Source organism: Meles meles, chromosome 1 (assembly GCF_922984935.1).
Source record: "Meles meles chromosome 1, mMelMel3.1 paternal haplotype, whole genome shotgun sequence".
Classification (NCBI taxonomy): Eukaryota; Metazoa; Chordata; class Mammalia; order Carnivora; family Mustelidae; genus Meles; species Meles meles.
In genome coordinates, this window is record NC_060066.1 from 197,544,559 (window position 1) to 197,558,068 (window position 13,510).

At 46.8% G+C, this 13,510-nt stretch overlaps 1 protein-coding gene across 3 annotated transcripts in view; it reads right to left on the reverse strand.

Moving 5' to 3' along the window:
* Window positions 1-13,510, reverse strand: part of DHDDS (dehydrodolichyl diphosphate synthase subunit) — a 30,208-nt gene that overhangs the window by 1,546 nt on the left and 15,152 nt on the right. For all 3 annotated transcript variants that reach the window (XM_046009500.1, XM_046009506.1, XM_046009493.1), the window contains exons 7-8: window positions 9,556-9,670; window positions 6,854-6,961 (exon numbers count right to left, since the gene is read on the reverse strand). In XM_046009500.1, coding sequence (XP_045865456.1) covers window positions 6,854-6,961; window positions 9,556-9,670 — 223 coding nt within the window. The remainder of the gene's footprint in view (window positions 1-6,853; window positions 6,962-9,555; window positions 9,671-13,510) is intronic.

Genomic DNA, 13,510 nt, shown 5'->3' on the forward strand with positions numbered 1-13,510 from the left:
TTTTTTCAAGTTTGGCTCCAGACTTGCCTCCTGTAGGGAGACGGACCTGACTCTTCCAGCAAAGGATGCTCATAGCAACATTGTGAGAAAGAGCTTCGGCTCTCTTAAGCCACTTACTGCATTCTACTGAGTAGAACAGGTGTTAGTGTCCACAGTCCACTTTCCTGTTAGAAAATAAAGCACATGAAGGCTTGCCCGAGCGTCCAGGGCTTCTGGAACCAGCTCTGACACCAAGGAAGGGATTTATGCTCGCTGGCAACATTTCTCATTCACCTGTGTATCTTCAGACAAACCATCAACTCCCAGGAAGCAGAGACCATGTGGCCTTTCCTCTCTGGCACCTGGGCACCCGCTCAACTGACTGACCAGGTGACCCTAGAAGGGCGGGGAGGAAGCTCCTGGCGAGGGGAAAATCCCCCTGGAGCTGGACCAAGGCCTTGCTGTGCCTCCCTGACTGGCCATGGAGCCTTGGCACCAGAGCTCCTCCTCCAAACCCATTCCACGTGTAAGAAACCACACTCTGCCGATAACTTGGCATTCTACACCGATGACCCTTACCACATGCTACCTTCTAGTACAGTACTTGTGTACCTGTGTCCTGCTCAGCCTGTAAACCTGGATTGCTCTGTCCTCTCCCCTTTAAAGACTATCTTACATATGCACAAGCACTTGACCCTCTCAGTGGAGCTACTTTTTATCTGTTGGAGACAGACATAGAAGGTCAGAGTAGGGAAGTGATTTGCTAGGGTCTCAGCAATAAAGGTTTACTGCAAGGAAAGATGACAAATGGAAATTCTGGAAAATCCCTCCCTAGGCTCCTGTACAAACGTAGGCATTCAAGGGCACTCTTCTGCTAGGGTGATGAGCTTATACATGGAGCTACGAAGACCAGAAGGGTTTGAGAAGCTGCTGTGAAGGCCCTCCATCTTGCTAGAAGGGCTTCTTCCTGGACTTGGTTGGGAGGAACCCCGGGTTTTGCGTATAGGACATTACTAGGCTATGATGTACAGGATATCGTCTCAGCAATCCATGTGGGATTGGCTCCTCAAGACCCTCTGCCCATGTGGGCCAATTAGGACACGGATCTAAACACAAAGTCCCATAATACAAGGCAGAGAGGCAAAAGAAAAGGTCAAGCAGCTCAGAGAAGAGAGACATTGTTGCTGATGAAGGTCAAGGAACAGTGACGCTTCATGGACAGGCAGAATATGACCTGGGCTTTAACCAACAGGGAGGATTTGGATAAAGTTGGGGTGTATGGGCGGAGGAGAGTATCAGGTAGTGGGAATAATGGCAAAGACACACGGAACTGACTGAAGAGCTTGACCAGGCCAGAGTGAGTCTTCTGCACAATGGGCGGCTTAAGGAAAAATGAGAAAACGGGAGCCAACGTGGCGGCTGGCTAGTCACGGTCAGCTGCTCTTCTCTCACCGCTGCTTGTGGCCAGAGCTAAGTAGGTAAGTTTTGGCAGGACAGAAAGGAGGAGAGCACCAAGCCACAGAGGGAGGAAACATGGAGCTGCTTCGTCACTGTGTGAGGCTCAGGCTTCTTCTGACGGCAACCCCAGACTGGGTGCCAGGCAGGAAGGCTGCAGTCAAGGAAGAGTGCGGCCCCTAACTGCCAGGAATCAGAGTCACTGTTAGCATGACAGAGCCAGGGGAGCTCCTCAAGACCCTCTGCCCAGCTCCCCATTGTACAGACAAGGACACCGAGGCTGGGGTGGGGAGGGACATGGCCTAGATCACAGCAGACTGAAGTTCCACTGGTTTCTCCACTAAGGCAGCTTCCTGAGAGATCGATGGGCAATGTGTCTCTGGAGAAGCAGCACTGGGTAGGGGTGGTGTGGGGCATCGGTGCATGTAAATGCCGTCTGTCCGGCCTCCACATAGTCTGGATCTACTGCCACGTTTCAGACGTGTTCAAAGTCTTCTCAGGCACTCAGCCTCAGACAGTCCAGGCTCAAGAAGTCCTAGCAGTCAATTTCTCTCTCCCTGACCGTACTCTGTACTGTCCCTGGGTAACACCCAATCAGGTGTGGGGGTATTAATAATTTCCTTAGAGACTTTTTGTACAGACCGTATGCCATCCTGGTGCAAGGGCTCCACGGAGCTTGCTTGGAGAAATGGGCTCTGACCTATTCATCCAGACCTCTCCTGAGCATTAAGGCTCTCTGCTCTTGTTCTCTCCTCAGTAGAATTACGGAGCAAGATGTAACAGCCCCTCCAGAACATAGATCCTCCAGTCCTCCGCTACACTGTCTGGGCCTGCAGAGAGGCTGTGGGCACTTGGTCACAAAACATGCATGAGCCAGGGACAAGTCCTCCCAGAAGTCCCCATTTGCTGCCGCCAGCATGCCAGGGACAGGGGATGCATTTTGGAGGGCTGCCTAGACAGCTACCCCTGCCAGAAACACCACATACTGAAGCACCCAGGGTCTCCCTGCCTAAGGAACTGTACCGGGACAGGACGAGAAGGGTGCTCCGAGCCTATGGCTTTTCTGAGGCCAGGAGAACTCTGACGAAGAGCTCAGAGACACAGATGCGAAATGATACCGGTCACACCATTCTCTTAAGACAAACTCTGTTCCAGCAGGGCTCTCGGCACTTTTGCTATATCAGCTTACCACACCCTAGCACAAACCTGAGGCAGGCCTTCTTCTTCTTCTTTTTTTTTTTTAAAGTAGGCTCCATGCCCAGCGCAGAGCCCAGTGCAGGGCTTGAACTCACGACCCTGAGGTCAAGACCTGGGCCAAAATCAAGAGTCGGACCCCGAACCCATGGAGCCACCCAGACGCCCCAAGCAGGCATTCTTACTGACACCACTCCTCTCATTTTACAGATGAGGAAAATGATACTGTGTCGGGTGAAGTCACTGCCAGTCAGCCCCAGAATGAGCAGGATTAACAGGCAGCGCCATGATGCAAAGTCAGGGATGTCTGAGACAACAGTTCAAGCTTTTAACTTTTCCTAAGGAGAAGACAGCGACGACCTGAAGAAATAAAGTAGAAATAAAGCAGTCGACTGATCCAGCCCCCTGTTTAATCTCTGACAAATGCATCAAAGGAAGTGTGGTGGGAACACATATCTTCTGTAACACCACTCTTACAGAGGAGAGGGACCAAACACTTACTGTTCACATCTGTCTGTGACCCCTCATGGACCTTCCATCCCTGCAGCTTGTAACGGAGGCTCAGTGGCTCTGCACTGCCACCCATCCCTCCCCTGCTGATGCTCCCTCTGTCCCACTGCATCTGAGTCAAGACTTCCTCCTTTTACCAGCCCCCATTTTCCACAGCTGATGGGTGATCACCTGAAGACTGCCAAGGTCCCTTCAGGTACCAAGGTCTAGCCCCACACAACTTGTGGCTGAGTCCCTGCTTCGCTTAGCCTGCACCAGGGATGATCAGCCCAATGAGCTACTCTAGGTCTAGAAGTCACCTCCCTGGCCTCTGCCCTGGCTCCCTGCAGGAACAGAGACACACTGTGCGGGGCTTAGAGATAGAGCAGCTCAGATTTTCACAATGGGAATTTGGGAAATGGGATAGGAACACAGATATGGAGGTTGGAAACTGAAGGGCAGGATCCCGAACAAGGAACCACGAAGAGTCTAGTTTGGTCATGAGACAGGGTACATAAGAGGGAGACCCTGGAAAGACCGGCTTTCTGGTCTGAGGCCAGACTGGTGAGGATGTTGTTAATCTGGAATCTACCTTAATGCTTCTGCTGAGGTGCTGAGATTTCTAGAAACAGAGCTTTGAGGACTCCTGGGTAGATAGAGCCTGGCCAGGATCCCCAAGGGGCCCCCTGAAAAAGCGTTCAGGACGGTCAATATCTCTGTTTTAACTTTGGTTTCCTCACTTTAAAAATGGTGGCAATAACCATGGTATTGACCTTCTAACACTATAAAGAATCCATGTAAAGGATGCCTGACATGTGGTAAGAACTCAGTAAATGTCTGCAATTAGGGTTCCCAGGTACAGGATGGGACTCTTTAACGCTTGTCCTCAAACATGCCCCCCTCACCCCAGGAAGGAGAACCATCCTCCCAACCATCTAGGCCAAAACCTACATGTCTGGATTCCTAGTAACATTAATATTTGTACTCACTTTGTTTTATCCTCCGAGATCCATGAGTTTCAAAATCACATCATCAATATTACCACTAACAAAAACCTCTTAAAAGTAATGGTTAAGTTTCCTTTCAGTTTGTATTCTAGTCTCTCTCACTAAAGATGTACAGTCCGAGAACTATGTTCAGATAATCTGAATTAACTCTTTTCTCTAGGGGTTATATTATTAACTTTCATTTGTTTCTGTTTTAACATTTGTTTTTCCAATCTTGGTCCACTCAGCCTTCCCCCTCCCTTACCGCCAACCCCCAACCTCGCGGCACATCCTTTCACCTGGACCACGGTAGGAGTTTGGTCCCCCTGACTGCTGCCCCCCACGCAAAAATCCTCAATGACTGTTACAAAATAAATCAGATCCTGTCATTCCTCTGATCAAAATTCTTCAGCTGTGTCACCATGGCTCATAAGGTCCTATACAACCGGAGGCCTAACTCACACCCAGCCTCATCTCACACCCTTCTTCATACACGAAGGCCTCTTTGCATGTTCTTCCAAGATCCAGACTTGATAACCTCAGTGTCCTTGCACTGCTGCTCCTCTTGTACAGAATAATTCTTTATCACCAGATTTTCACACATCTGGCTGCTTCTCGTCTTTTGTATCATGGCTTAAAAACCACCTCTAAGGAAAGGCCTTCCGTGACTGCTCTGTTTAGTACCTCTTGGTTCCTTCATTACTTTCTAGCATATCACTCTGTCTCCTTCACTGCCTTATTACAGTCTGAAATTATCTTATATACTTGTTTATTATCTATCTCAAGGAAGACGATAAGCTCCACGAAGGTAGGAATCTTATGTTTAATATAGTCCTTGACTCATAGTTGGTATTGTTTGTGCAATGAATGAAAATAAGTCCTCTGACAGCCATGTAGGAAAGCACCTGAGAAACCTGAAATGAGGGGCGCCTGGGTGGCTCAGTGAGTTAGAGCCTCTGTCTTGGGCTCAGGCCATGATCCCAGGGTCCTGGGATCGAGCCCCACATCGGGCTCGCTGCTCAGCAGGGAGCCTGCTTCCCTCTCTCTCTGCCTGCCTCTCTGCCTACTTGAGATCTCTGCCTGTCAAATAAATAAATAAAATCTTAAAAAAAAAAAAGAAAGAAAGAAACCTGAAATGACTATAAAGGGCTTCTGAGCAGCCAAATCTGAGATAAGAGTATCCATGCACCAAAGCTCACGCACCAACATCCTCTGGGCTTCAGAGCCAGTTTATTCTAACTTTACCGACCTTTTTCTAGCAAGCCGGACTGACTGGTTTCCTTGACTATAGCCAATTTAAAACAATAAATAGGAAGAGGAGGAGGGATGCTGTCAAAATTAGCCATTGACGGTGGTAGAAAATGCGACGGAGGATGTACGGAAATATACACGAAATCCCAAAGCCAAGTATTTGGGGGCCATCTAGCTTAGGGCAAACAGTCCCACCCTCCATGGACATCACTGTCCAGTGAAGAGCTTTAAGATGGCAGTTGCCATCGTCATTATTGGCAAGTGCCTGGTATGTACCAGGCGTTGATGATTATGTACAAGACACATTTCGAAAGTTTTCCAGCAAAAAGGGATAGAAAAAAAAAACTCTGGTTCTTAAAGGAGCTTTGGTCATGTGGAAAAATATGATACTCATTTCTCACTGATGGTGGATAATTGAGACTCTGCTGTTTTTCCTTTCACTTGAACAAAACCCCCTCTTTCAATTCTTCGTATTCTAATGACCAAGCACAGGACCAAAGCTCCATGAGTTGACGGACTTATTCCAGGAGTTCTGGACTTGGGATTAATGGACAGACTCCAGGGGTTATGTAAACCCCTGACATCTGTTTCGGTGATGAGTACAATTCTATGCAAAACGCCGTGTGTTAAGAATGATCTGTGCAATTTTTCTAGGGAGATGGTCTACGGTTTCCATCAGATTCTCCAAGGGGATTAAGAAGCCCTGAGTTAAATCATTATTTCCTCCTGGTCATTGTCTTTCTAGACTCAAGAAACAGCAGCAGCATCTTTGGGTTTAAAAGCCTGTGGCATTGAGACAGTGATTCCGCCCCTCTGTTTCCAGATTTGAGAAATGCAGATACCAAACCTGTGAGACTGCTGGAAGGGTTAAGTACGGAAACATACCGGAATACATCTAACGCACTAACAACCACACACACTGCCCTTATTATCAAGAATTCTAATCAGATGCAGGTGACTCTGCCTCCTATTAAAACCTGTTTCCAGATGTGGTGATCAAAACCGAAAGAACTTCAAATGTTGGCAGAACATATTTTATATAATAGAAAGACAGTGCCACTTTGTTCTTAATCCCTTCTGGAAGAGGATTGAATTTTGCATACTTTCACTTCTACAATCTTTTACTAGCGTAATACCATGAGGGCATAGCCAGTCTCTCTGAGAAGTCTCCTGTGTTTCTGTGCAAAGAGATTAGAGACATGTAACTTGAATCCCAGTTCTGTCTCTTATTGGTTATACATCCTTAACAAAAAAATTTTGCTGCATTCACTTAAACAAGTGCGGTGGATGATACCTAGCCCATTTGGGATCTGGGGAGCATTAAATGAGATAGTACCTATAAAATGTCCACAGCGCCTGACATGTAGTAAACAAGGAGTAGCTCCTATATTCATTTACATGCCTATTAGCAAGTGCCTCGTGTAAGTAGTAGGCGGTCAGTTGAAGCTAACCTTTTCTTCCATCACATCCAGTCAGACCAGCCCTGAACTCTTTCTTACCTGGAGCATGCTGTGGTTCATCTGGTACTGCAGGATGGCCTCACAGAGGTTCCAGAATGTGTATTCTGGCCACAGAATGGGTTGGAACACCAAGCAGGAGTGGGAAGTCTGGGAAAGCAGGGGGAAGGAAGACAGGATAGTTTAGTAGAATGTTGCTGGAACATACTCCTGGTTCAGGCTTCCAAAGAAGGAGCAGGCTGAGCATGACCCAGGGGCCCAGAGCTGAGAGGGCCCAGGCGCCCTGAGCTGCAGCTACCGCCGTTACCAGCCCCAAAGTGCCTTGCTCATGGGGAGGGGTCATCTGAGGCACCTGTGTAGTGAGGCAGAACTACAGCAAGACTAGATCAACATTCCCACCAGGATTTTTCTAAGAGCCAATTTTAGGACTATGAAATAACATCTGGATTATGTTATTGGCTCTTGGCCCTTAGAGGTCATCTGGGAGATGATATAAGTCAGCAATGAACAAATGGTAGCCAGGGGTGTTATTTTTAAGGAACAGAGCAGGGCACAGTGGCAAAGAGCTTGGGCTCTGGGGCCAGACTACCCACCCGCCTTGGATCCTGGCTCCACCATTTATCATCCATGTGACCTGAGGCAAGTTACTTAACCTCTCTGGGTCTCGGTCTCCTCAACTGTAAAACTGGCTGACAGGAGTACCTGGTTTTTAAGGTACGATGAAAATTAAACAAGATAATGTACACAAGGCAGTCAGACTACAGAGCTGGGTGAACCCTAATAATAATCAGTAATGTAAGAGTTCCTTCTGGAACATTCTTGACAGCCACTGCTTGATACCTTCAGTAGTGAGGAATTCAGTTCCTCAAGAGGGCTGACTTTAGGGGCGCCTGGGTGGCTCAGTGGGTTAAAGCCTCTGCCTTCGGCTCGGGTCATGATTCCAGGGTCCTGGGATCGAGCCCCGCATCGGGCTCTCTGCTCTGCGGAGAGCCTGCTTCCTCCTCTCTCTCTGCCTGACTCCCTGCCTAGTTGTGATTTCTCTCTGTCAAATAAATAAAATATTAAAAAAAAAAAAAAAAAGAGGGCTGACTTTAGTTGTCCGATAGCTTGTTCTGCTAAACCAATGACACCTTCCCTGGAACTTCTACCAAAGTCTCAGGCCTTTTCTCTGGAACAGGTCTGTTTCTTCTTCAAAGTGACATTCTTTCAAATATTTGAAGGCAAGATTAGAGCTGCCTGTTATTTGTCCCCAAGGTTGTCATGACTTGTTCAGTTTGCCTTTGCCTACAAATGATACATTTTAAGGCAGCAGGGATTATCTCTGACTTGGTCATTGCCATATTCCCAGCACACAAAGGAGGAACTCAGTATTTCCTTCTCAGAAAATGAACTGTCACCATGCCTCCCTTTTTCAGACCATTATCCTTCACTCATTCCTTACATGGCATGAGTTCCGGATTCCTTGCTATCCGGGTTGGCCACTTGTGCTAAGTCCTCCAGTTTGCCAATGAAGTCTTTTAAAACTCAGTGCCTGGGGGCACCTAGGTGGCTCAGTGGGTTAAAGCCTCTGCCTTTGGCTCAGGTCATGGTCCCAGGGTCCTGAGATTGAGCCCCGCATCAGGCTCTCTGCTCAGCGGGGAGCCTGCTTCCTCCTCTCTCTCTGCCTGCCGCTCTGCCTACTTGAGATCTCTGTCTGTCAAATAAATAAATAAAATCTTTAAAAAAAAACAAGGGGTGCCTGGGTGGTTTAGTGGCTTAAGCCTCTGCCTTTGGCTCAGGTCATGATCTCGGGGTCCTGGGATCAAGCCCCACATCAGGCTCTCTGTTCAGTGGGGAGCCTGCTTCCCCTCCCCCGCCCCCCGCCTGCTCTCTGCCTACTTGTGATCTCTCTCTGTCAAATGAATAAATAAAATCTTAAAAACAACAACAACAACAACAAAACTCAGTGACCGGAAGTAAACTTTCTGGACATCATCTGACCCACAGAGCAGGCCACCGAACCATAACCTGCACATTATTTCTTTCAATATAGCCAAAGACCAAAAGTATCTTCAGTAGCTAAATCTTTTAAGACTATGGTCCATCAAAATTTCCAGAACTTGCTACAAAGCGGAGTCTCTCCAACCTCTCCTTGAATGGTCATGTGCTTCTTAGGGGCCAAGTTAACAGATGATGGGAGATGTTCAAGCAAAAGCAAACTGGTCTGGCTATGAGCTTTCAGGGGACCACAGGGGTAACCGAGCTAAAAGGCAGCAGCAGGCCCCTAAGAAAGAGTCTACATATAGTTTCTATCCCTTGTGGACTGTGCTTGCATAGACACGGCTGCTTTCTCTGAAGGAGACAGACCTGTGACTGTAAGGCCAGGTTCTAGCCCAGAGGGGCTGGAGTAGCAGTTGGCAGATTACCAGGGCAGTAGCTTATGCTCAGGAACACAAGATAGAAGTCCAGTGCTTTGAATAGGGGCACAAGTGAAGTTTTCACCATAGCCCGATAGCCTTGATTTTCTTCTAGGCACTTCGGAGAGCAAGAACATCCGGGCTGGCAGAGCCAGGGACAGAAGCAAATGTGACCAGGCACAGCCAGATTTCTCCAGATTCCCGCCCCCGCCCCCACCCCCACCCCCGTCCCAGTTCTCTGGTGCCAGCGAGGCTACAAGTGGGGAGGAGCCCTGCTACAGCCATCGTGCGGGTGCGATCACAGTTCTCAGGCTGACACAAACACAACCGTGGTTGCAAACTGCTTACCTGCCAGAGCAAGAAGTCGCTGAGCCTCACTTCCCCAGAAGTCCGTATCAAGATGTCAGGGTGCGGAGAGTGGTTGGTATAGAGGCACTTATCGAGCAGAGACTCAGAGATATCACTAAAGCGAGTGGGAAGAGACAAGCGTAAGGACACACCTCTTTTCGGATTATTCTCTTGGTGAACTCCTATGTCAGGCTTCCCAGTTATCAAACACCATTAGCCAATATAGGCGGAGGCCCTAAACGTTCAAATGAATGTATGATTTTCGTCCTCACAACTACAGAAAGTATTTCGATCCTCATTTCATACATAAGGAAACAGGCTCAGAGGAGATAAATAATTTGCCCAAAGTCATTTCACTGCAGGCCTAAAACCAGATGCACCCACTAGAATGTGTCCTTCACTTAAAACACCTTATTTTCTAAAATGTATACATCCGGGGCATGTGGGAGGCTCAGTCAGTTAAGAGTCTAACTTCAGCTCAGGCTATGATCTCAGGGTCCTCCGATGGAGCCCCGAATTGGGCTCTGAGCTCAGCAAGGAATATGGTTCCCCCATTCCCTCTCCTTCTGTCCCTCCTCTGCTCATCTGCATACAAGCACACTCTCTCTCTCTCAAATAAATAAAATCTTTTTAAAAAAGATTTTATTTATTTATTTGACAGAGATAACAAGTAGGCAGAGAGGCAGGCAGAGAGAGAGGCGGAAGCAGACTCCCCACTGAGCAGAGAGCCTGACGTGGGGCTCGATCCTAGGACCTTGGGATCGTGACCCAAGCCAAAGGCAGAGGCTTTAACATACTGAGCCACCCAGGCGCCCCTAAATAAAATCTTAAAATAAGTAAAATAAAATGCACACATCTGACCTTGCAATTTGATACAATACTAATTAATGCAACTATTTCAATAAAGATAAGTCTAAATGCACTGACTGGGAAAGATCAGTGCTAATATTAAATGAAAAAACAAGCTTCAGAAAATATACAGTGCAGAGGTGCCTGGGTGGCTCAGGCAGTTAAGCGTCCAACTCTTGATTTTGGCTCAGGTCATGATCTCAGGGTCATGAGATCAAGTCACATTTTGGGCTCCACAATGGGCATGCGTAAGCCTGCTTAAGATTCTCTCTCGCCTTCTTCCTCTGCCCAACAACTCCCTCTAAAAAAAAAAAGAAAGGGAAAAAGAAGAGATATGAGTACCGGGACATCTGGGTGGCTCAGTTGGTTAAACACTTGCGTTTGGCTCATGTAATGATCCCAGGGTCCTGGGATCGAGCCCCACATTGGGCTCGCTACTCAGTCCGGAGTCCGCTTCTCGCTCTGCCCTTTCCCTCATGTGTATGCTCTCTCTCTCCCAAAAATAAGTAAATAAATACAAATTTTAAAAATAAAAATGAAAAATAAAGAAAGAACAAAGTTTAGAAAGACATAAACACCATACTCTCAATGGTGATTACTTTTGGAAGGCTAGATAAAGAAGGAAAAACTATCTGTTTTTTACTTTACGTACTTCTGTTATTGTTTGAATTTATTATAAAGAACATTTTTTAGGAGCACCTGTCAGTTGAGTAAGTGTCTGCCTTCAACTCGGGTCATGATCCCGGTGTCCCGGGATCGAGTCCTACATTGGGCTCCCTGCTCTGCAGGAAGCCTGCTTCTTCCTCTGCCTCTCTCTCTCTCTCTGTTTCTCATGAATAAATAAATAAAATAATTTTTAAAAAAGAACATTTTTAAAAAGATTTATTATTTGAGAGAGAGAGGGAGTGAGAGTGTATGCGCGCAGGGTGGGGGGGGGTAGCAGGAAAGAGGGAGAGAAAATCTCAAGCAGACTCCCTGGTGAGCGCAGAGCTTGACCCAGGGCTCCATCCCAGAACCCCAAGATCATGACCTGAGCTGAAATCAAGAGTCAGCTGCTTAACTGACTGAGCCATCCAGGTGCCCCTGAATAGCACTTTTAAAAACTTCTAAGTCATGAGAATCTTGAAACACTGCAAAAAATCCATGTTCCTTAAGATTTTAAAAAACAGCAAAATGATCAGCCCCTGTTAATAGCTACTTTCCCGGGGCGCCTGGGTGGCTCAGTGGGTTAAGCTGCTGCCTTCGGCTCGGGTCATGATCTCAGGGTCCTGGGATCGAGTCCTGCATCGGGCTCTCTGCTCAGCGGCGAGCCTGCTTCCCTCTCTCTTTCTCTGCCTGCCTCTCTGTCTACTTGTGATCTCTCTCTGTCAAATAAATAAATAAAATCGTTAAAAAAAAGAGCTACTCTCCCAAACAGACAGACATTTAGAAAGGAGATGGAATGGAAGAAGAATGGGGACTGCTACCATTTATCCGAAGTAAAACACTCCTGTCCGTGGAAAGAAGGTATTTGCAAGGCTGGTTGTCTGCTGGTTCTAAGACCACTGTTCACCTGTCCTACCAAGCACCAAGAGGCAGAATTTGGAATCTGTTAAGTGGTAAGACTTGTATCTCGGGAGGATCTAGAAGATAAAATTTCTTCATGGGAACATTCTTCAAGTAGCACAGTTAAAAAAGCAGGGATCTGGGTTGTCTTTTTCCCAACCCCCATCCCCCCCACCCCGGTAAGATTTATTTATTTATTTGAAAGAGAGAAGAGAGAGGGAGCACAAGCTGGGGAGGGGCACAGGGAGAGGGAGAGAATCTCAAGCAGACTCCCTGCTGAGCAGAGCCCAACCTGGAGCTCGATCTCGCAACCCTGAGATCACGACCTTAGCTGAAATCAAGAGTTGGACACTCAACTGACTGAGCCACCCAGGCAGCCCTGGGCTGAGTGTTTAAAATGAGACTACATTTACCCACTGTGTGCCTTTAGGTCCTCTTTTTGCAAATCACAGAGGGAGTTTTATTTTTTGTGCCATCACAAGGGAAACAGTTTTCACTAATGAACTGTAAGAAGAATTTCCCTGAAAATCAGATTTCCCTGAAAATCTGATAGTCTCATCTTAGCAGCATGGTCTTAATTCTCTAAGAAATCTGAGACACTGTATAATAAATCTAATTTCTCAGCTCTCTTTTCTTTGAAATGGGCATATTTGTCCTATCTACTTATAGGTTACTGTGAGGGTCAAATCAAATGAAGTAACAGGGACACCTGGGTGGCTCAGTTGATTAAGTATCCAACTCTTGGGGCACCTGGGTGGCTCAGTTGGTTTGGCGTCTGCCTTCAGCTCAGGTCATAATCCTAGGGTCCGAGGATCAAGGCTCGAATCCGGTTCCCTACTCAGTGGAGAGCCTGCTTTGCTTCTCCCTCTCCCTCTGCCTGCTACTCTGCCTACTTGTGTGCTCTTTCTCTGTGATAAATAAATAAAACCTTAAAAAAAAAGTATCCAACTCTTGATTTCAGCTCAGGTCATGATCTCAGGGTTGTGAACTTGGCCCTGTGTCAGGCTCCTCGCTGGCATGGAACCTGCTTAAGATCTCTCTCTCCCTCTGCCCCCAACCCTAAAAACCAAAAACAAGTCAAATAACAGATCTGAGTGTACCTTAGGAAGTAACTATAAAGTATTATATAAATAAAGAAGAAATGTTATTTCCCAGTCCCACCACTTTGCTGTGTGACTTCAGATCCCCACTTCATCTCTCTGAGTTTCAAATATGTATGCAAAAGGTTTGCTCCATCTACTTCAGACAGTGGGCAGAATTCTTACCGAAAATGAGGTAACTCTAAGGAGGTAGGAGGAGATAAAATCAACAGAGTGAAAACAGAACATCTGTGCTATGGCCAACAAAAACTCATCCTTACATGGCATTAGCTGTCTGCATGAAGACTTTAAAGAAATGTTTTTCTTTTCTTTTCTTTCTTTTTTTTTTTTTTTTTTTTTTAAGTAATCTCTACACCCAATCTGGGGCTAGAACCCACAACCCCAAGATCAAGAGTTTCATGCTCTACCGACTCAGCTAGTCAGGTGCCCCAAGAAGTAATTTCTATTAAATAAAGTAAAAT